The sequence below is a fragment of the Cephus cinctus genome, unplaced genomic scaffold (assembly GCF_000341935.2).
Source record: "Cephus cinctus unplaced genomic scaffold, Ccin1 Ccin1_scaffold0330, whole genome shotgun sequence".
In the NCBI taxonomy this organism is placed as follows: Eukaryota; Metazoa; Arthropoda; class Insecta; order Hymenoptera; family Cephidae; genus Cephus; species Cephus cinctus.
In genome coordinates this window covers 1160885-1188749 of record NW_014333027.1, presented here as the reverse complement: position 1 = coordinate 1188749, position 27865 = coordinate 1160885, and the positions used below count along the sequence as shown (strand labels likewise).

Genomic DNA, 27865 nt, shown 5'->3' with positions numbered 1-27865 from the left:
GGTCGCTCGTTGTTACATATTTTCACAGCCCGTCGGCTGATTGGATTTCTGGCTGGTTGATCATCGTCTGATTCGCATGTCCTCCTGGTAATATTGGGCGAGGCTCTTTTCACGGACCGTCGCCTTTCTACGTGATCAGATACGAGAGCCCTGGAACTCTAGGAAGGTTTATGTTCTAAGTTATACGTATACTGGGTAAACAAAGCATGAAACATCGGAAAATCCAACCTCACTTGCGATTGAATTATATGAAAAGAATTGCATGGCAAAAAAGTAGATGTCATTTATACAGCAAAAAGTTTCGGGATGCATCATTGTCGGTTAAAATATTTATTTACAAAAGTAAATTTTATTTATCTGATTATGTATAATACGAGATTCTCGTTTACATCGAATTTCAATGAATTTCAAATTTTATCGACATTTGCCATTTCTATTCTATTTCCTTAGCCATTATTTCACCTATTTACGTCGATACTCGATGCAATAAGCTTGTTTATCTTGCGCGACACGCTAATAAAGAAATTGGAGTCCGTCTTAGAATGATGTATTTTATGCTACACTTTATACTGCACATAGTAAATAAACATAAGATCGTGTAAAAGTAATGGAAATAAGATATGCGACTCTTGGATATCCAGAAAGTCTAAGGCGCATTCTGTCACCAGTCAAAATATGTGTTTTAGACTCAGCTGTGAATTCGAGCACATCTCTGGCAACGATCCTGACTTTGATACTCGAGATGAATAAGCACCAAGATCGGTAAATACGAAATACGTGTAAAATGGCAGTTCGGCACTTCAACAGACGATAAAGCTACGCACCACGTAGGCTTTTGTGTACTATGTAAAATGTAAACCTTCCTTCGTACCCTACTCCAGATAATTTATTATTTCTAGAACGAATTGATAAGCCACGCGGGAAGCTCGTAACAAGCGTAACCTATTAAAATATTGTCGGTCCTTAAAAAACATGGTGAAATCCTTAGCACAAAAGGAAACAGTGATATTGTCTGGTGCGTGTGTACGCACGGATCTTTAAGTGCTTACGCATTGGCCTGCATGACGTAAGCAGGCCGTATTCGCGGTGGAAACAACACGGGAGACCGTGTGTAAGGGGTTGGAGGGACGAGCGGGGCAGAATGGGCGAGATGCTTACTCGCGACCCTCTGGCCCTATTGTATTCGCTCATTGTTGGATCCGTTTTGAAAAAGCTCGAGTTCGAGTCGTTCGACACTCGGTAAATGCGAGAAACGGGACTCGTAGAACGGGCACCAAGTATAGCGAAGGACTCGCACGTAATACTAAATCAATATCCAGGAATGGGGTGCCCTCGGTGTACAGGACGTTTCGAAAATAACTCATCGCGCATAGAGCTTACTAAATGTAGAGAAAGAGGATGGCGCAGGACTCCAGGGGAATAAAGAGAACGAGAGCTCAGGCGGGGAGACACCGAACGGTATACCACTCTAGGGTATATTGCGCTTTTACAATGTTCCACTGTTCATTTGTCATCTGTTATTCAATACTGCGTAGGCTTCTTCTTGGCGCTTGGGTCCATCAAGTGAAATTGGCTGGTCTAACCTTCGAAGGTAGTAGGATCCCTTTTCTACGATCTGACACACGATACCTGTCTCGTAGAAACTGTTTACTCGTTGTCGGAGCAATTTAATGAGAATATATCGTGCAGGGCGTCGAGCATAACCGAGAGTGGCTCCATTATCTTGACGGGTTCGTGTCGGAAGTGAAATTGGCGTGGTATCAATGACGTCTTCGACGGAGCAGCCAAGCGAAACACATATAGCGTCTGTTATGGGTACTCGACAATAGGTCTGTTCTGGTTACCAAAACTTTTTGAAAGGCCCAGAAAGTCTAGGTAACGAGAACGGAATCTTAATGACGTGCGAAACTCTATGTATAGTCTGAAGTTAGGATCGAGTCTGCGTGAGCAATGCGCATGCGCGGTGGCTATGTCCTCCTGGGCGTATGTCATGAATTAGTCGCTTGAAGTCGGCAGTCCTTCTAGGTTAGAGTTATAACTTTATTCCATCAGTATTATTGGACTCGAGTCAGCCTTGCGACCCGCGAAGACAAATACGTTGCAATGACGTGTATCCGAAGGGGTGGCTACTTCGGACTGGTACGCAACGTACAGTCGACGACACGCGGCACACGTCATGGGACTTGCGGGAGAACTCCTGGATCGCAGAGGATTTGAACAGGGGATTGGCTGAGGTTCGGAGGGGTGGTTGGGGACTGGGCCGTACGAGGGTTGGGTAGAAACTCGACTGTCGGCTGGTCACGTGCACGACGTCGCGCGGTTCATTCACCAGCGTTCGTCCACCCCTGCTCGAAAACTCACCCCTAACCACCCCTGTGTATATACGTATCTATATACATATTCGGTATACGTACTGTGTATTCTACCCCCTGTGACGAGCTATCCAACCCTTGTGACCCCCTCATACTCCGCTGCTATGGTCTGTACGGTATATACAGGCTGTCTCGAAAGTCGATTTTCTCCTGGGGCATTCTCGTGAGAGAATTCAGGGAAAACTTGCCTCGCTTCTTTACAAGTTTGCGAATTTTTTTCTTTTTCGTTTATTGTAAATTTAATCAAACCACGAGGGGCGAGTCTGTTGCTGGGTGAATCATGCTGTTCTGACGTTATTCCGATGAACTGCCTTTATTTATACACAAATAGGGTAATTATTTATGCGCTTTATTATTATTTTGGTTCGTTTCGCCTGGGGGTGGGATTTCGTTGGTGAATAACAGTACGCGGATAGAGCGGAGCTGCGTTATACAAGTGAAAAAGTGGGACTTTGTGACGTCACAAAGAGGAAGCCGCGAAAGCGTGCGAAAAAAGATGAAAAAAAAGCGAGAAGGGAAGTTGGGTTGAAAATGAAAAGAAATAGTGAAAATGAAGAATAAAAACGAAAGGAACGGTTCGCGTTCTCGCAAGTGACTAGTGAAATCAAAAGCACATGAACTTCATAATGGATGTTCTAGAAGTGCGATCGATATTCGTACAATGGAGTAGAAAGTCCAGTGCTACACGGTATTGGAATGTCTCGATTAGAAATTCGTAAAAGCTCTCATCTCATCTCTAGAGAAAGCCTCAGTACGGCGGCTGGTGCTGCCGCAGCAGGTGATGCATTGTTGAAATGGGCTTCCACCTGGTGTCAGGATCTTTTCTGATTTGCATTTCCGGCCAGGAAGATTCCGTACCCTTGCCGTTCAGCCACTCTTGGCACTGTACAAAATATGTTTAGTTACGTATCAAGTAATTGTTTCGATTCGTTATATATAGTCCTGACCGAAAGAGGTTAGGCGCTACTAATAGCCCCTAATTCTCGTATTGACAAACGGATGACTTATTTACATAGCCTGACTTTGTTGGCTTCTCATTAAACAACTAACTTCAGTACGCTGAATCGCTAACGACCGGGAAGTTAGAGTTCTGGAATGACAACGTCAATTGGCATATGGGATTTCTTAACGCGCGCAATGGAGCAGACTGGAAATTAAGATTTCCCGAGATACCTGTGAACGATTCGACCGGCTGGCAACTGCGAAGCGGCGGCTTCCCAATGGGCTACCGGATCTCGTTAAATTCCCAAACGTATTCATATGCGAGGAAGTTTCCAGCGACCCATATGTCGCCCTCTCTATATTCATAAATTGTACACCTATACGTATTAGCCAGCGTTAACCTGTGCGCATGCGCGGTTGTTCGTAACGGTATCGAGTCAATGAAATAAAATCTTCCCTTTATTTTATGTAGATTATTTTCACTATGCGCCTGCTTTATATTTTTATATCGCAACTACTCAGACATTTTACGTACCATTGAAAATTATTATCAGTCGGGTTGTTTTGTTATCGGGTGAATGATTTTAAAAATTTCAAAATTTTTTGCTACTTGGCTTCATTTATTCATTGTTATTTTTACTCTGTACAAGTATTCAATGTTTTTCTGTCGAGTTGTTCGGTGGGCGTGGCAAATGTATTTGAGAAAAAATTTTCACGGGTTCGACAGCATCGACAGATGCGCAGGCACCCACGTGGATACTCGAACCCGACGGTAACAGATCCTGGTGTCTTCCTATCTCGAGTTCCTCAGGCCGGTTTCCTTGCGTGAAGTTTCTGCCTGGAATGACAGCTGTGGATTTTTTAAATCGTCGGGTTAACATCTGCCGCAAACCCAGCACGATGTTCCAGGTCTGTGGTCACTTCTATTTGCTTCCATTTGAGATCCTGCTCGAATCGTATACCGTGTCTTTTCGGAAACAAAGCGACAGACTAACAAAAACCATTCACCAGCTCCATAACTCGTTACAGTGTCATTGTAACGTGAAAAAAAAATTTTACAAATCATTTTTCAATTTTACTCTAATCACATTATCAACGAGACGTGCATCTTCGCGTGTTTAGTTTTCCATACGTAACGGTCCGCACGCCACTGGTTTTCGATACATATTGATTGGATCGTTAAGTTTCCCTCGTAAAAAGTTTATCACTCGTAACCCGGAGATTATCGTTTTCTTTGCTTTAACGTTGAGTAAGGTCGGGAGACAGAAAGAAAACAATCGAGCCTATGATTTGGTTAACAATATTATTATCAGCCATATTTACTCCAACACGTCATTATACGAAAAAAAAAGCCACTAAATACACAATTAATATTTTCTAATAAAAATTTAAGTGACCGTAAAACCCGTGCCCTAGAAAAAAGAAATTATATCCCAAGTTAATGTAACACGATACTGCTGCCTCTACCTTAGCACATAGTCGCGCGCGTATACCGAGTGTCTATTTTTTATGAGCCGTATACTCATACAGATTTCTACATAAAAGCCAGAGAGACACAATGCCGTATTGTTTGGCATCAGGTAGCCAGAGTTACAATATACTATGCTGGCTCAGGTGTTTGCGAGTCCTTGCAGTTATTTCCCGTTTCTAGAACCAAGTATAATATATCAGTGTGTCCGGTTGTCGAGAAAAAAAAAATTTTACAGGCATACAAAAACGTACCTATCGTACGTAGATACATTTAAAAAAAATCATTTTCAGATATAATTATTTGAATTTATCCAATAATTCGAATAGCTCCTCGAGGGATTCTCAAAACTATTGAAACAGGTTGTACCCGTGTACCACATTGAGAAATGGTCTCTTATCGTTTATGTCGTGGCAAAGATGCTAAATGGTACGTACTCCAGACAATTAATGTGACAAGAACAGAATGGAGCAAATAGTCAGTCGGACTGGCCAACTTCTAAGCAGTGAAGGAGACAGTCAGTGAGGCAGAGGAAAGCAGGCAGCCGGGAGACAAGTCCACTATAATAATCCGGTATACCTTTTGGTCCCTCGAACGAGTAACCGAGTCTCTCTCTTTCCTCTCCTCTCTCTCTCTCTCTCCCCCCCCCTCTCCCCTCCCCTCCTCCCGCCCGGTTTTCTCTGCCGGTTCTGGAAGGGTCTGCAAGTCGACAGGCCGTTGGTGCCGATGGCATCCACAGTTCAGCCTCGACCTCTCGAGATTTCATCCTCGCACTATACGCCGAGTCGACTTGACTAAAGAGATCGAAAGAAAGACTTTCCCAGGATATTTCCTTTCTCCTTCCCTCGTTACTACCGATCCTCTTTCGGCTTCAGTGTTATTGCTCATTGATTTTGTGCTTCCTCCTGTAATTGTATTTTTACTCCTTACTCCCGTTTATCCGGTTCCTTCGTAATCCCAGCTCGATCGATCGGAATTTTTGATCCTTTGTATTTGGAAATTCGCGTATCGGTGCTCGTGAGAATTTGGTTCGACGTCACTCTGCGGTAATATATTTTTTTGCGCGTTTACGTAAAAGTGACATAAGTGCTGTGAAAAGAGTGGTTAAACTTAACGTTGACGGAATTTAATCATGTTTACGATGAACTACTTACGATAAGGACAAATAGGGATGGCAAGTTCCTTTACCTTTTGTATCTCGTTTTTTTCCCTCGTTCTTAGTATCTGTCTATATATCTATAGATAGTTACATGTTTCAAGGTTGGACTGTATTTTCAGAAGTCGCGCGTGAGAAAAATTTTCACGTGTTCTCGATGTCACCGCAAGTGACAAGTGTTCAAATTACATATCGTAACTTACCTTAGAAAGATTCAGTTTAGCTGTTAGCTACCCTGGCATTATCTGCCATGAAGATTTTAACGGATTTCATTCGATGATGAACAGTATCTGCATTGACGATAACGTTATCGCCGTACCGATTCTCCGTGTATCCCAAAGATACAGTGAAAATTCAAATCATCGAATTGCTACGATTATCCATTGAAACTGACCAGAACGATAAAAAGTTAATCATTCCGGAAGTCGATCGTTCCATCTGTCAGATGGCAAACTGAAGCTCCGTCTACCTTAAACGGAAGCTGCGCCCTAAGCTTGGCAGCCATTAACACTAAATAGGTTTAAAATCTCGATCCCCAAACTCCAGTCGGCTAAATATTTTTTGCTAAAATACCGGTATACTCATACGTATACTCAGCCGTCAGAAAAGATCACGTAATTTGCACGGTAACGAATTTAATCGATAACAATATTACGAAATGTTGATATCAAAATGACGTCGTGTTATTATTTACGATCTCAGTGCTGAATTGTAAAAAAAATATTTGTCAGTAACTACCCGTATGCATTCTTCAATCCCATTGCATAAATCTTTTGGCCCTGGTTTACATTGCGCAACATTCAAACCGCCTGCGTCGGTAGTAAGTCGCGGCCGAATGAACTCGACCTGTAACTTCGCTCCGATACGTATGGATGAGAACCTTTTGTAGCTAGATGGATGTTCCGTTTGAGAGCAATGCACTTTATTCTTGTCCGCCCAATAACTGGCCTTCCTGTAACTTTGTATACTGTGCGCGCCCACTACAGTATATCTATATATATACTCTATATGCATATACATCCGTGCTCTATTCTCTCGTATATACATACGTATACGCTACACCCAGTGCGACTGTTTTACTTATCCACAGACAATACTAGTATAACGTTAGACACGCGTTTGTAAACCATAACGATATTGGCAGCTGACGAATACTCGATTAATTCTTGGCGAGATAATCGAGGGAGAATTATTTTATAAAACAATTATCACGAGCGCGCGTTTAAATGCGTGTAATTTCATGCAATCGGGTGTACATATATAGGTATAACGTTTAAAAAGGTGTTGCATATAAAGCAGAGGATTGATAGCGATTTGCATAGTGGTTGCCTTTAGCTATACCAGGCGGACTTGCAATTAGATGCCAATTTAGCTGGTAGCCGTGTAGATCCAGCGTAGGGAGAAATTTATGTGAGTCAATGGGATTTTGTTCTTTTTTTTTTACTTAAACGTAAGTTTCCATGACACTGGCATTCGTGGGGGTATGAATATTCAAGGCTGATCTTGTAGACCTGTCTACGGTGAATGCGAGGGAAATGGGTGATAATATTTAGCTGTATTTCGGTGGCTTAGGGTACTACGGCCGTGTCAGAAGTTCTGCTTTGGAAATTTGACGGGTGGCGGCGTAAGGTGTAATACGTCATGCGTTAGCTACTGTACGACAGGTACGACCTGGGGCCATAGGTTACGCGTAATAACCAAGAGAGGAAAAGCGTGTAATAGTCACTCATGCGTCTCTATGATTCTTCCTTGGAAACTTGGAGTTTCTTTGGCGTTCCTCTGCCAATGCTACAATGCACGTATTGTGCGACGTATTTCAGAGCTAACCTTGTTAACTTCATTTTCTTGATATTTTAGTATGCAAATGCATAATTAATGAAATGCCTTTAATCTCTGCTTCCTCGAAATGAAACGAGGGTTGTTTTGCTTTGCTGTATATATATATATATATATATACGCCTTTAACGTTCGTACTTTCTCGGTAGTTTCTTCGTTAATTAGCAGACACATCTCGTATAGCTTCTTTAGAAGTTGAAACGAGGGTTGTTTTGCTTTGCTGGCTAACCTTGTTAACTTCATTTTCTTGATATTTTAGTATGCAAATGCATAATTAATGAAATGCCTTTAATCTCTGCTTCCTCGAAATGAAACGAGGGTTGTTTTGCTTTGCTGTATATATATATATATATATATACGCCTTTAACGTTCGTACTTTCTCGGTAGTTTCTTCGTTAATTAGCAGACACATCTCGTATAGCTTCTTTAGAAGTATTGCGTCACCCTCGAACCTCTGCAAAATTTAATTTGACTTCGGGAAATAATTTCTTTGTCAAATTAAATTTTTTTTATTTGTGCCTGGTATTTTTCTTTGTTGCAGATATCAGGAAATTTAATTTTAATTTTGCGAATTAACCGCACACTGTGTGCTTCGCTTTAGGGCTGTCTAACACCATAACGTGTTGCGTCATCATGATGGATTAAAATGTATATGAGAGTGTCGCTGTTCCCAGATGGGCGTGTCTGAGGCACAAGGTATTATGCATTTTTTACACGTGTAAATTAAGGGAACTTTGTACGAATTCAGGAGTGAAAATGGCATTGCGTTTGCTCTGTACGAGGATACGTGACCTTAGCGACTTGGTATAATACCGAGCAGCGATACTTTTGTCGTGGACTGTCTATTGGTCCCGCGTAACGATGGAATCTTGTCGGTCGACGACTAACGTAATATCCTGAGATTGCGAATTTTCATCGGTCATCTACCAAAAGGTCGATCTACGATTTGACCCACGTCACTGGGCAAATGACGCGACGTCGACGTTTTCAGGAAATTTGATTTTCTCGGTAGAATAAAAAAAGATACGTTTATTTTTTTCTATATTTTTTTTTTTCTTTCTCCGCTTTCCAATTTACTCGTCTCCCGTCTTCAACGAGAAAACCAAATTGAACCCGAAGTGGAAGAACGCGATTTGAAATAGCGATTACTAGACCGTGAACGATTTTACCTAAATATTCAACGTTTTTAATGGAATTCATCTTCCAGCCGCAAATAATACACTATGCTATATTCGTACGCAATTATTCGGAAATCAGGGAATTTCATGTCGCGTGGATATCAAGGTGTCGAGATATCGTAAAGTCAAACTTAAACCATTTACGTCCGCGTTCTCTTGTCTAAATTTATTACCAAACTTTAGTCAGAGACTTAGTCCTCGCAGTAAGATCGTACGACACGTGACGCAATAAATCAAGCGAACACCCCGACAACTAAAAAGTGTATATGCCACTCAGATGCTCGACACAATAAATATTGTTTCTTGCTACAAGGAATTTGAACAATTTTCAAAGAAGACGGCGCACCTGGGTAACCAATGTGTCCTTACGACTTTGAAAATACCGATTACCTAAGCAGCGTCAGTTATAAATATAAAGATTGTGAGTAACGGATAAAACGATTATACACATTTCTCTTGTGTATCGCCAGCATGAGCAGTAATGAAATTTAGTGGGAACAAGGTAAAACATAAATTTATCGAACGTCAGCGCGATTCAATATTAATCGACCCGGTTGGTCAGTGTAATATAAACAATACTTCTATACCGAAAATTTCGAGAAACATCACCCTACAGATCGCAGCGTCTGCTGGAATCAACAAGAAGCAAACCCACCCGACATTATTTAACAGAGCGATATGCAATATTGAAAGCTGATATAGATCGACGACCAGCGTCCCGACGTAACGAGGCCGATCGTACGATATTCGGTAGAAAATGGTACCCTGTAGCCTCGTATATTACCGTTTTCACGTGACACGGATATTCCTATAGCAATAACAAGCCCCTCTCTTAAATCAATAACCACATCGATATTCATCGCATGATGAAGACTCATTACACTAGTCTACCGTAATGAAAGGTATACGTATAGCCAGTGGGGTTCCGCTGGAACTGCTGGAACCGCTGGAACCGCCCAGAAGAGTTTCCGTTATAATTTACTTTAACTCGTTCGTTTTACTCGAATAAACAGTAGCAAAACAGTAAAAATTACTACAGCGATGTTAACTTCGTCCCGAATATAATTATAGGTGTTCAGAGTTAATGACTCGTTAACGTAATAAAGTATAACAAGATTCGTTCGCAGCCTGGTATACAATTTAAAAACATTTTCCAGTTCGTCCCTCGACTACCACTCTTCAATCCTATAGTTTTCGGATTGTTTACAGGCTGTTTCAGAAACCAGATTCAGGAATATTTTACATATGCATCGCGGTAGCTATTGTGAATTTGTACGACGAATAGAGTTTAATACGTATAATTCGTGTACTGGATTTGTACCGGTTATTCAGTTAGATCAGTATTCAGGTAGGATGTGTATGCATACAGTACACAGAGATCGTATATGGTATCGTTACCTCATCAATTTAGCAAATAGCCACTCACCGGATCGTGTTTCGCCCTAGCTTTATAATTAATTGCGCTAGCGACGTATAGAGTCCGATTCGTAGGATCAGAATAATCTGAGGTCCGGAGTTAGGTTAGGTCAGTTTCCATTCCATCGTTGAACACTTTGAATCGCTCTATTAGGCCGATACGTAACTGAGCAATATCGAACAGTGTTACGATATAAATTTATTTTCGTGTAAATACATAATAATTTGAAGAAAAAAAAAAAAATATATATATATATATATATATATATATATGCCGTTTTGACGCCGATTTCAATTCGATAGGATATCCATCTTGCAGATGAGTGCTTTTTTCCAAGTGATACTTGCAAGCTGAAAGCGAGTGTTTGGCATTCAGTGAAAATGAGTACCGCTATCGATAACGGTGTGGACGCTTCGAAAGCTCAAGGTGCGTTCTTGAGAGCTTTTACAAAACGCGTACAGCCCTTCGAAGAAGGTGAGTCCTGCGTAACGGCGTACACCCCTTGGTATGAGGAAGATGGGGAGGGATGTTTATTGATTGGGAACTTCCGTGGTTGATGTTGACATTTCCTTGTTCGAGCTTTCAGATTTAATTGCTTTTCTTTTTTCTCTCTCCCTCTTGTATACATATACAATTATACATATCATTCATTATTTTATAGCTTTAATACATATTTCCTTTTTATTTACCTGTACTCGTAGACTTACAATACCCCATTGTGCTATTGGTATACCGCTGCTTATTATAATGCCTCTTAGATGTACCGTATAAATAATAAATATATTCTACATACTCGTACCATTGTAGTAAGTTTTAAGAAACGGGGCTCACGTTACCTAAATTATTCTGCAATGGAATTAATGAGAATTTTCAAATTGGAGTATCTGGGTCATGCCTGACAATGGGACGTAGAGGGTATAGATACGTCGTGACCCCTCCCGGTGGAGGCAAGTGTCTGCTATCCACTTGGCGATACGAACGGACGAAAGGAAGAGCTTAAAACAGTCCGTAAGCCGTTGGGTTCGACGACTAATCCGTGGTATTTGTTGCAGCCCTCAAGAGTCTGAACTGCCTGAACAAGGAAGGTGAAGTACTTGCTCTCGAGGATGACGTCACAACGCACCCCACCCTGGCCTTGATGCGCCGCATCCTTGCAGATGCTCAGGTGAGTGAAAAGGAAAGAATCTTTTTGTCCGAGTAGCGCGAACGAGAGAAGAAATTGGGAAGAAACGAAAATGAACGTAATCCTAAAATCTCGTAACTCGATCGATCATATCTTCTCGTTAGCGAATACAAATGATCCTTCGGAGAAGAAAGATATTTACCCAGCGTTCCCTGTCAACCGAGTCAGGATGAAATATGGCTGCAGGTTATGCGATGAATGCGTGGTTTATTAAATGCTATGAAAAAAAAGTACACGGTTTCGCGCTCGTGCATGAAAATTCTTGAGAACAGTGGCGCCGCCATTTGACGCGTGGCGTCATGCTTTAATTAAAGTCTTGTTCCGCGGCTTACAATCCTACCTAACCTCTGGACTCTTTTGGGAGGATTTCGTTTCCGGCATTAAGACTTCTTCGCCCACGAATATATTCCCGTGTAGCTAAACCAACCCTGGTGCGGCATTGCGCATTAATAATGAACGGCTCTTCTACACTGCAAACTATTGTTACTGCGTTGCTGCCAGTCCGCGAACTCTACCGGCGCTCCGCATCCGCAATAACATCTGCAGCCATATCCACGTGAGAATTACTCCTTCCTGGCTCGACCCATTTCAACTTGCTACTATCACTGCTACGAGGCAGCACTATGGCTGTCGACGCGTCCCCTGGGTTGTCTGTAATATTTATTAAGAGAAGTCGAGTATGGCTGAGTATCGGATAAAGGAGGAACTAGAAAGGAACTGTAGACTTCCTGCTGCTTATGTCTATTGGGACAGATAAAGACAAATTATAATGACATTCTTAAAGCCATGCATCTCTCAAGACTCTTTCAGACCAGCTTAACGTACTACTGTTGGCAGGAAGAGTCGAATGATTGTTTATATTGCTTGTCGTACCGGCGAGTTTGTGCGTTTAGCTTGAAAATTGTATTTTGTATAGGAAAAATGGAAAAATCGCGAAATTCGTCAGGGCGACGTAATGCGAATCAGCCCTAAAGATACCTCACTTAAATTAAGAGTGGGCTGAGCCTCCTTTCTTATATCCTCTTCCGTGCAATTAAGCACGTATACGTGGCTGAGTGTTGCTGGGAAAAATTGTCGGGAAAATTCGTTTAAAAATTGACAATATCGAGTGTGGGTGTTAATCTACGTTAATTAGTATTAACGAGCATAGGGGAACGTTTTTTTTTTCTTCTTGATTAAAAGATATCACCACGTATTTCATCTATAATAGAGCAATACGCGCGCTCGACGCGCGACGAAAGACAGCAAAGCTCTGAACAGATACAGTTTCATTCTGCATAGCTATTCTAGAATATTTCTGTACCGCGCAACCAATTTAGACTAATGGTGTTTTCAAAGCCAATCAAATTTTTAATTAATCTAAATTTAAACCTTATAAATTTTTCATAATTGCACCATGTTACTTCTAAGCCAATTGTGATATTCACGGATGTATTACTCCTTGTCTAAAGCGATCTATCTCTGTTGAGCCGCAACAACGATTTCCAAAATCAACAAAATTCATTTTCAAACTTACATTAATATCTGTTTATAGTAACTAGACTGTTCACTTACCAACTTGTGACTTTATCAAACGATCCATTTTTTTTTCTATACCAACAATCCCTTTCTGCATCGTCTGGTGTCATATCGACTTAGCTTTACTTTAACGTTCATCATCATTGACTAACGTCAAACCACATTTACCTAAAGCAGTCAGCCTGTTTTTCGAACTGCACGTTCATACTCATCGAATGACGATAACGACAGCCAATGGTAACTCGAATAAAGCGAAAATTTCGCTAAAAACTGTCATGGGTTTTTTTTTTGACTAAAGGAAGGATTATCGAAATATTATTTACATATTTGCACAGTATGACGCCGGCGAAAAATACCGGTCGTCAATATTGGATTTGATTTTTCTCAAAGGAGTCATTCGTGCTGACATAATTCTGTTGAATATTCTACGAGTAGGAAGTGTTCGACACTATGAATATGTACTTCGTATAAATTATATATGTATATATAGTATGTATATGTACTTCCATATCAAGTAACTCATTCATGTTTCACAGTCGAATTTATTTGTTAACCGAGGCTGATATACATTTTTGCTTCGAAATATGGATAAAAATGTAATTTCGTGCACCGAAAGCCTTTTTGCAAAGCCTTTCTGTTTTTCTGTTATGCAAAAGCTGTTTGCACGGGGAAGGGGGGTCTCATTTGCGAATGAATAGCCCGTGGATATATCTTGCATTATACTTTCATGTACATAATTACAGCGCTGTGATTCTTTAAAGTTTGCCTAACAATGTGCCTTTTAAATGAACTCTCTTTGTAATGTAATTTGCAAAAGTTTCGTTTCTCGTTGGATATTATTATATCGTTAACGCCGACGCATCTTTGTTCAGGGGTGAAAATAAGGTCTACGATTATTTCTAATTTTTCATATATGTAAAAGTAGTTTCAGCGGTATATCGGTATACCGCTGACACTCTGTACGTGCGTACGTATCGTAATCGTTAGTGCGGAAGTAACGGTAAAGCTGCGGCATGTTTATGACTTCCGGTAACAGGTTGTGTTTATACGAATTTTCAAATTTACACAATTTTCTACCTGGAAACTTCATTAAGATATTTCAAAGTTCAAATTGCGGTATTAAAATCGAAATTTTTTCAAATTTTCAAAAATTGACGAATCTTCGTCTATTTTGTATATTCAGTGGTTTTGGTAGCTGTGTATATTGAAAAATTGAATGAATTTTAAGCACGATGTAAATTTTTCTTCACTCCAAGAGGATTTGATGTGGAGTGACCTGTATGGTAGTATACGTTATTTACGCCCCAATAACTGCACTGCACTGATATATTTGCGCGACGTACTGCTACAGGTACGGATTTTTACATTGAGTAGCATAGGAACGTGATACATCTACAAGTACCTAGAATCTATGTGAAATTGGGGTACCTCGGTAAGGGTACCTCGAAGTATTTAATTATATTGTTGCATTCGCCGCTTTTTGATTAAGACTGCTCTACGGTTAGGGGTATTTTGGAAAAATATTTAGCGAGAAAAATCTAAAGAAAAGAATACTTGGAAATCTTAAATGATCCTTCGAAGTGCTCGAATAACGTTACCGGATGTTCCAAACGAAACACAGGAACCGTTTGCTCAGATAAGGTTTCCTTAAAAAGCCATCTACATTTTACGGACGCCATATCTGGAATTTATAGTTATATTTTTTTTTTGCAATAATTCAATTTACATGATTTTATAAGTTACTTCCCGTTACTATTAAGCGTTTACCACGAATTGAAATAAATATTGTTTCGCTTATCGAATGAAATTTATCTCGATATCGAAATTCCAGTTGTCAAGAAAATTCGTAAATTTATTTCTCCAATAATATCTTCGTGACCTTTCAGCCTCTATCGGTCTTTTATCTTGTTCTCTTTCTATCACGTTTTCACACCTTCTCCACCTCCCATTGCTTTTCATTACCCATTCTTGCTTCCATATTGTACGCACGTAAAAAAAGGGAAGCTTTCATTCTTACGTTATTAATATGCACACCTACGTGAAATTCATATGGTCCATAGAAGTCGGAGATTATGCGAGGAGCTATTTACGAGATTAAATTCCATTAGATTGGAACAATTTCGAATTGTAGTTGCAATAATAAAACATTTTCACTGTCTTTCGTACACGACGCCGTACGCCACTCGGTTTATTATTGTGTCCGAACAATTCAGTAATATTGCGCCAGACGTAATTAAGCGATACCGAATTTACTACGTAATGGAATAACCTTCTCTGGGAATTTATGGAATTTTCATATTGTATCCTTAGACTGGTACAGTACGCATTCCTGGCATCTCATGCGTGTATCTGTTTCTACACGCGATAACATCACATTACGTAAAACGTTATACGACGCAGAAAATTGGAGCTTCTTGGATGAAATTTCGATCGATTCTGGTAAAAGGGAAAAAAGTGACACTTTAATGAAATATCAATGACACGTCGCGATATGTTATCGAGTCGCATCGAATGATTGTTGTCACTTTCTTGCGATGTTGATTAGTCGGGTGATCTGTGCCAATTTGCTGTTTTCGACAGCTAGGGTTACTAGGGGCATGAAGGATATTGACAGATGTCAAAAGAACAGACACGCATGGTCCTAGACAGTTTTGGTCACATTGGCAAGAGTTGATCGAGATATGGTTAATGCATTAATTTATTCGTGACAAAATTAATTAAATACAGATGAGAAGAAGGCTGACTGACTGTAAATAGATATAATGAGTCATATCACGATAATTTGTCGAATCGTACCGAAGTCAAGAATCATTGTCAGTTTCTGCAATACCGATTAGTCGGGTGAATGTGAAGCTATGCTCTAACATGCCGTTTTGAATTTAATCCTCGAGGTATGCATAAATGACATTTTCAGCTTTATTGTAACGTGTCGGTGATAAATAAAAATTGTAGAAATTTCATTGAAAATTCCTATAGAATTTTATTATAAAGTCATTACAAATCACAATGTCAGGTCATGCCCATTGCGTTTGATTTTAAATTATTATATTTTCTATATTGTATATTGTATATTGTATATCTCTCATCGGTAAAGAACTCGTATTATGCATAACTTATGGATTAAAAATGTGTCGAAATTCTATCAGCTCTTTTGCGCATTGCCGAGGTACGTCGCGACGTCGAGCGTCACTCTTTTCACCCTTGAGCAGCATAGCCACTGGTTATAAGGGCCTAAGGTAAACGAGCAACAAAATTAATCTGGGCAAACTTAAAAAAGGGCTGCCACGTATATTATATGACGAAGTGGGTGTCGTTCATAATTTTAAGCGAAGGAGGTTGACTTATCGGAAATTTGTGTCAATCGATGTTATTTATACATTCACGCTTGCCGCGAGGCTCGATTTATTTTTCGTGCAGAATTTTTGTACGGAAACATTTTTTTTCTTTTTTACCCTCCATCCGCATTTTTATTTTCACGCGCTGCACACAACAGCCGGTACGGGGCAGCGGGAAGGAAGCAGAAGGCGCACGAAGCACGAAGGGGTTGAGCGTAAATGAAAAATGCAAAATCAGAAACTCTCTCATCTGCTTCTTCTCATTTTCCATCTCTTCTGGTCCATGAGCACAGCACAGTAGGTATAGTGTTTGTCGAGCAGCTAAGTGGCTCCTTTCCTCTGGAACTACCCTCGGCCATTTTCTCCATCCTCTTACCCTCACTCCTACCGCAGATTGTACATGCACATTGGCTACTTCAGTTTTCTAATATATATATATATATATATATATATAGGTACACATAGATATACATATATACAATAAGCGGCATCGTTTCAGAACACGCAATTCCCTCTGACATGAATTTACATCAAAACGACGTTATTGAATTAGCTTAGAAAATTCTTCCATTAAGTAGTCTCTGCTATTTTACAAAAATTACCTTGATATACCGAAAATACTGGTTTGCCTATCTTTTTAGTAATATGAAAAATATCGTTTTTTTTTTTTTTTTTTCGTAAAAAAATAGTTTTATGCCCTCCGATGATTTTCGAGGCTGTCTCGAAACTGGGATATATGACAGTGCGTCATAACTTTGACAGGCCATGAAGGGGGTAGAAAAGGGTTGGTGTCTCTAATCAATCGAGAGATCTCTTATCCACGCTCTTCGTCCCTCTACTGATATCCAATGCATACGGTGGATACCAGATGATGAAGATACCATGCGTTCGGATGGATAGTTCGTGAGCTAATACTTTCACCAGGGCTTAGGCCGTAGGATGAAATGAGAATGGTGAACTGGGTCGAGAACTCGAGAGCTGCCGATCTGGATTTGTTGACAGTTCTCTTTGAGCGCGCATCGGGAAGACCGACGACGAATAGACATGCGCACTTAACCAGTGCCTAGTACGACGCATAGTGTATCTGCAAATCCATTGGTATAGCTGGCAGTATGCATTTTTACGTCTTATAAGAGACGTCCAAGTATGACTTTAAAAAATGGCAAATTTTCCATAGAAGTAAAATGCATTGTCGTTGACGTATGTATCACGATATATTAATAAGGAGTATTTTGAAAGTATGGGATTTTTATTAGAAAAATGTACAGCCGTTTGCCCCATTTGCATCATTAGCTTATATATACGCTTAGTTGGTATCCAGATATAACAGAAAGAAAAAAAAATGTTGGTGATAAGTCCCTCTTTTTTCATTCTTCCTTAATGGGGTTAAGTATCTTACATGACTTGGAATTCCTTTTCTGGAATTTTATTTATTCATTTTTTGTTTCCATTCATTTTTCAATAGATATTTATCTATTCACGTTGGCTGCAACACTGATTCACAATAGCACGTCGGATTTAGTTTCTTTGTTACAGAAAATCCGACACGGTATACATTTCTTGCAACAATGACTTAATAACACATGTGACTGGTCTAAGGGACTGTCTGTGAATATTGCGTGCAGACTCGGTCGTGTCACGGTTGTTGACATAGGGACGCTCCTTGTTTATTCACGCGTTAAAAAACGATTGTGCCCGTCACGTAGCGCGTAAGCCGATTAAAAGAGCCTTTTACTTTTTTACCGTCCATACCTTTTGCAGCTCTCACGCTCTCTCGTCGGCCGCAGACTCCTTTGCAGGCTCGTTACACTTTTGAATTATTTGTACGCGTTATGCCTTTGACCATTTTTCTTCTTGTAGAAAAGTCGTATTAGCCACGTTAGAATTTGTTGTTTTCTCGTCTGGATTTTTTACCAGTAGTCATATTCGTCTTTACGGTGACAATTTACTGTGGTGCAAATCGTATTTAACTGTTATGGCGACTGTACAAAAAATTTCAATCCTCTGCATTTCACAGGAAAAAAATAAAAAAATCTTGTATAAATGGTTCAAAGCTGGATAAATTTAAAAAATATACCAGAACCACTCTATTAGTCTTCTTGTATGTCACTATGAATTCTTAACGTAGTACGTTTTGGTTGCTACTTGGAAAATTCTTATTACCGCGCTATTCGATGAGACAGCCCTACGCGTAGGGAGAAAAAGTATGACAAAGAGGGGAAGGAGGAAATAAGAGCGCATGAGAGAGAGACAGAGTGCCATGTGACCCAGTATGCCTCCCACTTGTTCACCCGCTTCGTACTTGTACTGGTTGTTCACCTACAGAACCTGCGATCGATACCTTCTCTACGACCCCACCCGCATTCGACACGGAAAATTATCATTTTTACATTCTCGTGAGAGCAGACTTTAAGAAAAATCTTGTTCCTCTTTTTTCGGTAAAATTATTGAAAGGAACAAAGGGACGTGTTTTGTATAACAAAATATTTTGTCTTTTGCGTCGCATTCGATGTTATGCCGAGAACTATAAGTATGTAGAGGGTTGACGGCGTGTGTATGCTGACATCTATCTGCCATCTACTGTACTATAATCTACCCATATCGTTTCAATATTTTTCAATGTAATTAAGCGAATGTTATTTTCCTTTTTCTGTTTATGTATAACGATTAATTATTGGTACTCGCAATTTTGTTTGAAGCTTTTGTATTTTCATATATTGCGCTGTATTATAGTTTTTATTTTAATTTATCATCGCGCTATGTGCCATTTAAGAGCATTGAACGTTTGTACTGTACTATAATCTACCCATATCGTTTCAATATTTTTCAATGTAATTAAGCGAATGTTATTTTCCTTTTTCTGTTTATGTATAACGATTAATTATTGGTACTCGCAATTTTGTTTGAAGCTTTTGTATTTTCATATATTGCGCTGTATTATAGTTTTTATTTTAATTTATCATCGCGCTATGTGCCATTTAAGAGCATTGAACGTTTGAAGCGCATGCTAGATTCATGTATATGTATATACATATATATATATATATATGTATTCGCTACTAAAAATAACTAACTTACGGGCAAAATATCAAATTTACGAGGCGATCTATTTAGCCGTAAGTATCGTACGTGCTTCGTGCATTACCTTAATAAATAATGTGAATATTTATAAAGCATCGAGAGACATTATAGGTATTTATATTAGTTGTATAATAATTAATGATTGATGATCTTTAACCTAAATCCAGAATCCTTTTATTTAAGGGAGTGCACGATAGTTAATTGAAAAGAATTTCACAACTATGATTATACAATATTTTTAAAAATAAATTGTAAAAATACCTGACTAGAATTGTTACGTAAATTCGTATATACCAGAGATAGTTAGCGTTTCGAGTAAAAGAGTCTCATTAAATTCCCAGTGACAAATTACTTCTCGTCAGACTTAAATTGCAATTTTACAAATTTCCGTAATTCTGCAAGCTTACGAAGGAGCCTTCGGGATGCGAGAAATTCTCATGAGAATTGGCAAAATAATTGTACTCCAGTCTTCGCTATTCATTCTCTCTAGCGATAAAATTCCAAAAATCTTTGTAAACTCGACGGAACGTAACTTCGCGTACGAGTAATATCGATAAAATATATTGAAAGTCAATGATGATCTTCCGAGTGTTTTTTTCATATTTGTAACGATATATTCAGCGGTTTAATATATTCGTAATAAGCTGTGTTAAGGATCGTAACTTCAAGCTAAAAAATGACGTCGAGAAAAATTTCGCATCGATAAAGTCGTAAGAAAAAAAATATAAATAAAAGTGAGCTCAAATAGATATAAGAAAGGACGTTACTTTATATTTCTGTGTAAAGCAATCGTATCCGCTTGAAAGCACGCAGCCACTGATACAATAGAGTATATAAAGATACTATCGTCAATATATATATACATATAAATACATAGCAGTATTATATATACTACATAAACCTATATTCATCCTTTGTATTGCACAATGTATATTTACTGAAGATAGCGAAGAAGTGTATTCTAATAATTATCGTGGGAGGGAATCTTCCTTAAACCAATAAGCACGTTTAAATAAAATCTTCATTAAATTTTGATAGTAGGCTGAACGAAAGATTATATACTTTTACTTAAGAAGGGTTTATTGTTTCTTGTATACGAATTTATTTTCAGGTTACAATTAATACAGACCTTTCCTTTGTTCAAACAACAAGTCGTACATACAATATCTGTGTATTAATTTAACAATGCCGGGAATGAAATTGCAATGGAATGAAATTAAAATGAAAAAAAAAATATTCTCATACAGGATTTCGTGTAACGTTTCCAGCGAAGGGTCTTCAAAAATTAAATCAAATAAATTCAAGCGTTACGTACGTCAGGTTAGGTTATAACGTTCTACAGGAAAATCGATTGAAGGTTAATTATGTTAACGTAATTGCACATTGAGCAGCTGACTTGGGTCCGTACTGACACGCTTACGGTTTTCAATGGGGTTGGGCTGCATATATAAATTTGTATTAGGAAATGTCATTGCGCAATCTATATTAATAGACGGACCCATTGGCTCTAATGCAAATTATAAGCATTAAATTATAATTCGATATCCTTGACATCCGATGTCTCAACTTAACCCCACTCTGAATTGTTAATACCAAAGAGGACCAAACTTTCAGAGCCTCTTCTCGCTTTCTCACAAGGTTCACTGCTTTCCAATTCGAATGAGGAACTTTGCCATAAAGTCAGTGCTGCAGCGGCAGGAGCTTTGCATAGGAAACTACTGGGCACAGCTACAGTACATATTTCCGAACGTTCTGCTTTATTGATATTACACAGCTTATAACAACGATGTAAAGCAAACTTCATGTATGATATAGGTAGATGGGAAACTTTAGTGTGCTATTGCTATTGAAAAGGCTGTTATACTTGCACCCACTATTATATGCAGAGAAAACAGCATACACGTGGTGTTGTATGAAAAATTTGAAATGACAGGGATACCACTTTCCTGAAGTCCTTTGGAGGCAGGCACTTTATTAATCATACGAATTTTAATGTTGGAAAGATTAAAAAAAAAGGTTGTCAATTTTCATTAAAGCTATCCAAGTAAGCTCAGAGTTCGAAGATTGTGTATTATTAAGGTTTTTCACGTGAATAAATATTAAACTGTGTCCATTTCTTTTTCATGCAGACCAAACTTCGCGTGATGGTGGAGGAGAACGCAGCAACCGGCGCCCGTTTGGACGGGGAGCTCGAACGTGCCAAAGGAGAATGCGCATCCTTACGCGGGGAGCTCAGGGATGTTCGGGGTGCGTTGGCATTGAACAACAACGGAAGCAGCAATGTGAACAGCAACCCCAACAGCTCGTCAACATCCGGTACCAGTGGTAACAACCTGAATCCGTCGCACGATGTCGAATCTCAGCTACAGGAAGATCTGAAGAGACTCAGTGCTGGTAGCAGTCCTGTCGACAAGCGGAGTTCAGCTAGTGACAAGTCTGCAAGTCCCATTGATAAGAGATCCAGTCCGGTTGATAAGAAAGACAGATCGAGTCCTATCGACAGGAAAGCCAGTCCTATAGGTCTGTATAAAATATATGGGATAAGATACTTCTTTTTTTTTTTTTTTTTAATAATGATCTATCAAATGGTTGGAGCGTTTTTTTGTAACGATGACGTCACTTTCAGAAAGACGCAATGGATCTCCTTGTAGAAGTCCCAGTGAAAAGGCTCGAAGATCTTATGCTACGGCTTTGGAAAAAACAAGGTTGGGCTCAGCAGGGAGCGTAGACTCCAGGTCGGGAAGTGCCAGTCCTGACAGGGGTACTTCTAGTCGTGGACCTTATTTATATCGTGGGAGCAGCGACCGGTCCAGTATCGAGAGGCTGCGTATTTCTACAAATAGGGATTCCATTCGTTCCTCGAAGGATGAGCACGATAAGGAGAATAAAGATACTTTGGATGGCGATGTACGCCTCGAGGAAGACAACGAACCTCCGGGTCCTGCGCCAAGCAGCAGACCTTCATCCCCAAGTAACTCACTTGGTAAGTCACTTTTTTAAATAATCTATATAGTCGAATGAAAATTGAACGAGAAACTTGCTTCTCTGAAGTCTGTTGGATCCCTCTGATTTTCTGCTCAACTTAATCAATTAGCCTTTACTACTTTGAGTTTCTCGTGTGCGGTCGATCCGATCAAATCTTCATAAGTTACGGGAGGATTATTGGCGAAACGTGAATTTTCTGTTATAATAGGAAAGTTCCGCTTACGGAGATACTTTATATCTTTTTATGCTATAATTTATTCATTGATAGATTGTTTTTACTTTTTTCTTTTCTTTTCTTTCAAACGCTACCTATTTCAAAAGGAATTATTGGGGATCCTGTAGTGGCGTCCCGATTGTCAAACATTCATGGAGGAAGCGGAAGTGGAAGCGGTAGCGGATGCTCCGATGAACTGGCCAGCGTTCGAAGATTTCGTCTTCAGAATGAACGACTTGTGGCGGAAGTAGCGAGATTGAGGAGGCTTCTCTTCACTGGAGCCGCGCGCGGTGAAGTCGGCGCAGAGGATGCGGTTCTCGAAGAAGAAGCTCGCGTTGTTGCCCTGGAGATGGAACTTCAGCACGCCAGGGAGGCACTGCAAGCGCTGAAAGCAGATCGGAAGAGACTCAAAGCTGAAAAATTCGACCTGCTCAACCAGATGAAGGCACTTTACGGTACTCTGGAGGACAAGGAACGCGAGCTACGAGATTTTATACGCAATTACGAACAGGTTAGTTTCAATTTGTTAATTCCTATACATTCAATGTAATTTGCAGTTGAACCGTATCGCCGTAAGGATAATCCAAGTTAATCTGATGTTCCGAAACTTTCCCGCAGGTTGTTTCCTCTCCGTAACCATGCTTCGTATCGAATCGTTATTGGTTGACTTCAGCTTAAGGATTTTGTTAGCCGTGTCCGTTGTGCGTCACGCACTCTGTTAGTATCTTAAAGCCCACGTCAATGCGTTTCTATGTAAGCTCTCAGATGTTCGACGGTATAGACAAGATTTTCCTTGCTGGCGAATAAAGTCCCATATGCGCCATAGACGCAGCTCCCTGTTGATACACATAAATTCTTATGCACAGTTCATTGTATTTGGACTCCTCCTAAGACGCATGCACATGTAGGGCGATGTCAGTTTCCTGAGATATTTCCGATTCGATCGATTCACATAAAAAGCGATAGCTACATAAGCTTTACCCTGTTAAGAACTGTTCTAATGCGGAGAGACGGACCCCTTCGGGATCGGAAAATTCACATCACCTTACGAGTGTTTGTCTTCTACTCAATAAAGGACCCTTCGTCTCTCCCTTCTTGAGAGCCCTAGGAAGAAAAGAAATCTTGTTCGGAAGGACTGACGCACAACCGTCGGAATTGTCACTTCAATACGAAGTTTAGCCCGAAAGCGAATTCCTAAGCACGAGATGCTGGGACGAAGCTCAGCCATCTTAAAATTTACGGGATTTCCTTTTCGTGAAGCGCACCGTCAATTTCCTCTCAGTTTACTCTCTTCCTGTCTCGCACCCTTGTATAATCTGCTTCATCTCCTGCGACTGTTGATGTGTTACCAACGGCCCCAGCCCTTCATCTTCACACTCTCTCCCCTTCGATCCTGCGTCTTCTCTACTCTCGAAACTTTAGACCTCTATTTCATCCTGGGGTAATCACTCGTTAGCCTTCCTTATCATCTGAGGTAATGTCTTCTTCGATCGAAGGTATTTACGGTTCTACCTTACGTTGACATAAGACAAAGAAGACTCTTGTGCCAGACGTATTCCTTAGAGTCTCATCACCCTGTTACAAAGCCATAATGTATAATTGTTATATCCTTTTTTCCATTATTTCATTTTCTATAAATATTTTTAGCCCTTGCGTGAATTGCCTCTATCGATGCAGTAGACCAGAACCCTGGGGTACCGTTTGAAATAAACAAAATTCAAGTTCTGTAGTCAAACCTCGGATCAATATTTGATTTGGCAATGATCAAAGAAACGGACATAGTTTGGTCGGTTCACGCTTGCGTCGCTCCCGACACTAAAAAAAGCAGTTGGACTCTGTCGTCAATTCGCATGCATGCATCCATCGAGTGGTGGTGGTTTTTGGGTAGAGTTACTGCCCGGATGTGGGTCTCTTTGACCATTGATTACAGCGGATGAGAGAAAACGAAGCTACACTGGGTCGCCTTCAGCAGCAGGGCACAGGAACATCCACGGAGGAACGTGAGCGGGAACGTGAGCGAGAACGTTGGAGTCTTTTGAGAGCAGCCAGAGACGAAGCTGACAGAAGTCTCAGTTTGGCTGCAAGTCTGGCTGACAAAGAAGCCGCGTTATCCCATGCTCACGCTACTATCAAAGAAGTACGTATTTACATCTTGGTTAGTTATAACCTCGAAATTCGATAACTCCACGGCATACTTATCACGCTTTCTCCTGTAATAATGAAATTAGCTCCAACGTCAGTTAGCTGAGAGAGGAGTCGGCGGCTGTCTGAGCGATCAGGAATCCCTGGTCTCTTTTCCTCATGGCAGCATAAACGGAGCAGCTACACCGGGAGCTGGTAGCAGCAGCGGCGGCGGTGGCGGAGGTATCATACCTCATTTCTCCCAGCAACCCCTAGGAAGTACCGAGCTCAGCGTAGGAGTAGTTGGAGGAAGTGCAGCGGTCAACACTGTCGGTGGTCAAAGTGGCGATCGTGGTAGCTGCAGCGCGGATAGCGGAGTACGTGGTTCCAGTGATCGTGAGAGTGGTGGAGCCACCAGCGTTGGTGGGAATTTATCAGATTCGACGACGGACGGTAAGCTTTATGTTTTTATAATACGTAGTTCCTTTCCTCTAGTCTTCGAGTTCTTCGTCCTACTTTGGGTATCGTCACCTGTTGAACAGACATGAGTATCGCCAAGAACAGAAAACGGAGACTGAATCAACTACCCACTCCGAATTTATATAATAATCCCTAAAACCTCAACGTAACATAAAGAACACGAGCAACTACTGGTAGACGCAAAAGAATGAAAGAGGGACCATGTTCTTCAGAGTCCTCAGCATCGTCAAAGAGATTTAATACCGCAGCTGCTACGCTAAATTTCCCTGCACTCGCTTGCTCAATTGATTTCCCTATATTTCGCGCAGGCACGCCTACTATAACGGTTGAAGGGAGTGGTCTCGACATGGACAGCATCTCCGTGGTTTCTTCTGTTGCACCACCCCACATGTATCAATGTAAGTGCTCAGCAATAATCACAATCACGAACAGCGCATCTATCATCAAAAATATTATATACCGCGTGTACTGTATTACGACGACTCACGGGTCATTCCCACCGATCAATGTTTATAAATTGCATGAGCATGTGCGTCAATACGAACGAATATGAATGTTTCAGCTGCTATGTGTTCTTTATGTTGCATCGAAGGTGTCACGGTACTGATTATTCTGACCGATTAAAATAATCAAGATTCGTCTAATTTCTATAAGGCACATACATATTTTACTCGTATCTCATGCTAGTCAATTAATTGAATAAAAAGTATTGCGTAACTATCCCGTTTTTCAATTTCAGCTGCAACCACGCCGAAGGACTGCAGTCCTACGTTATCTCCGCTGAATGCATTCTCGAGATCGATGGACAACTCGTCCCTCTCACGTTCTGTAGAACAATTGTCTAGTCCTTTGGATTCTGAACCCAGAAGAAATAAACAGCCACCACCTGTCGTCGTACCTTCAGCACATTCTAGATCCTCGGCAACGCGTGGTGGCACCTGGGGATCCATTTCTAGGTAAAAGCTTCTTCGTGCTTGTAGATTGTATCGATGTCCTATCGTGAAATGTACTTTAGCTCTTTACTTTCGCTCATGGAATTATGTAATTTTGTGAAACTCGGAATGAAAAAGAACGCTGCACACTGTCCAAACTATTGTAAAGGATTCTCCTTTGTGTACCTATAATTCTCTTTTATTCATTTGCCGGCATTCTTACGTAAATAATGGATTTTACTTAGGCGCGGTATAGCTTTAATGTGGGTTGCGTTACAATGTGCCTTGACAGCAAGCTTCCATTACTGCCAGGATCCGATAGTGCTACGGATGAAAAGACATTAAGGGTACCTTGTCGAATCGCTTTTTTTTTAAATTTGAATGGTCTAACAGCTTAGCGTGAGGTGACTTTTGTAACCTACCTCATGGCACGTAGATGGAAGGATACATGTTGTGTTAATAATTATAGCGAAACAAAGCGATTAAATAGTATTATTTGTGGAATTTATCTGTGGTCTAGGGTGTTTGCACGAACACGACATCGGAAGGCAGCCAGCAACAATTCAGCAGGCGGAAGTGGCGGAAACGAAGGCACGGAAGGCTTCGATCCTTATAGATCCTGGTCTCCTCTCACCGAGGAAGGTTATGCTGAAAAACTTCGTTTACTCAGGGAAGCAGCTTCGGTCCCTATGGAACGATGGCGTGCGCCTACCGTATTAGCCTGGTTGGAAGTCGCCCTGGGAATGCCTCAGTACGGTCCACGTTGTGCAGAAAACGTGAAGTCTGGAAAGGTAATGAATTCTAAGAGGATATTCAGCTCCATGGGAAAATTATACTCTGCTATTCTGATCAGGTACTGCTGGAACTGAGCGATGCTGAGCTAGAGGCGGGACTGGGCGTTTCTCATCCTCTTCATAGGAAGAAACTCAGATTGGCCATTGAAGAACACCGGCATCCCAGTCTCGTTCGATATCCTTGCATTGCTCAGCTGGGTCACACTTGGGTGAGTTCTGAATGGCTGCCTGACTTGGGTCTGGGTCAATACTCAGAAAGTTTCGCTACGAATATGGTCGATGCGAGAATGCTGGATCACCTCAGTAAAAAGGAACTTGAGAAACTCCTAGGTGTCACCCGGAAATTCCATCAAGCCAGCATCGTGCACGGAATACACCTACTGAGAATGCTCAACTATGATCGCCAGGTATATAGATACCTCGAAAATTCTTATATTCCGACTTTATACAGGAACGTCAGTTCCATATTTATTTCTGAGATGTCGCGTAATTTTAAAATTCTAGGCTCTTGCCGTTAGAAGGCACCAGTGCGAACAGGTCGATGCTGATCCTTTGGTTTGGACTAATCAGAGATTCATTCGCTGGGCGCGAAATATCGATTTGACTGAATACGCAGAGAACTTAAAAGGTAGATTGTGATTTAAAAAATTAAGTTTTTCTATTTTTAATAACAATTTTTACTTTTTGTAATAGACTCAGGAGTGCACGGTGCTCTAGTTGTCTTAGAGCCCTCATTCACGGGTGACACAATGGCCACCGCCCTGGGAATTCCTCCTGCGAAACACATGATAAGACGACATCTCACTGCTGAATTAGAAGCTCTTGTTCTCCCCGCAAGGTACACTGTCTACTG

At 40.5% G+C, this 27865-nt stretch overlaps 1 protein-coding gene across 16 annotated transcripts in view; it reads left to right on the top strand.

Annotated features, from left to right (window-relative positions):
* Positions 1-27865, top strand: part of LOC107266683 (kazrin) — a 42276-nt gene that overhangs the window by 6467 nt on the left and 7944 nt on the right. For 7 of the 16 annotated variants that reach the window (XM_025083945.1, XM_025083944.1, XM_025083943.1 and 4 more), the window contains 12 exons: positions 11422-11534; positions 21616-22006; positions 22113-22469; positions 22793-23196; positions 24616-24822; positions 24914-25259; positions 25595-25684; positions 26026-26242; positions 26739-27009; positions 27072-27419; positions 27517-27640; positions 27706-27850. In XM_025083945.1, coding sequence (XP_024939713.1) covers positions 11508-11534; positions 21616-22006; positions 22113-22469; positions 22793-23196; positions 24616-24822; positions 24914-25259; positions 25595-25684; positions 26026-26242; positions 26739-27009; positions 27072-27419; positions 27517-27640; positions 27706-27850 — 2927 coding nt within the window. In that variant the 5' untranslated portion in view covers positions 11422-11507. Of the gene's footprint in view, positions 1-742; positions 763-5507; positions 5957-10671; positions 10844-11421; positions 11535-21615; positions 22007-22112; positions 22470-22792; positions 23197-24615; positions 24823-24913; positions 25260-25594; positions 25685-26025; positions 26243-26738; positions 27010-27071; positions 27420-27516; positions 27641-27705; positions 27851-27865 lie in introns of those variants that run through there. The other 9 variants (XR_003059400.1, XM_015737418.2, XM_025083935.1 and 6 more) reach the window with 6 other exon arrangements.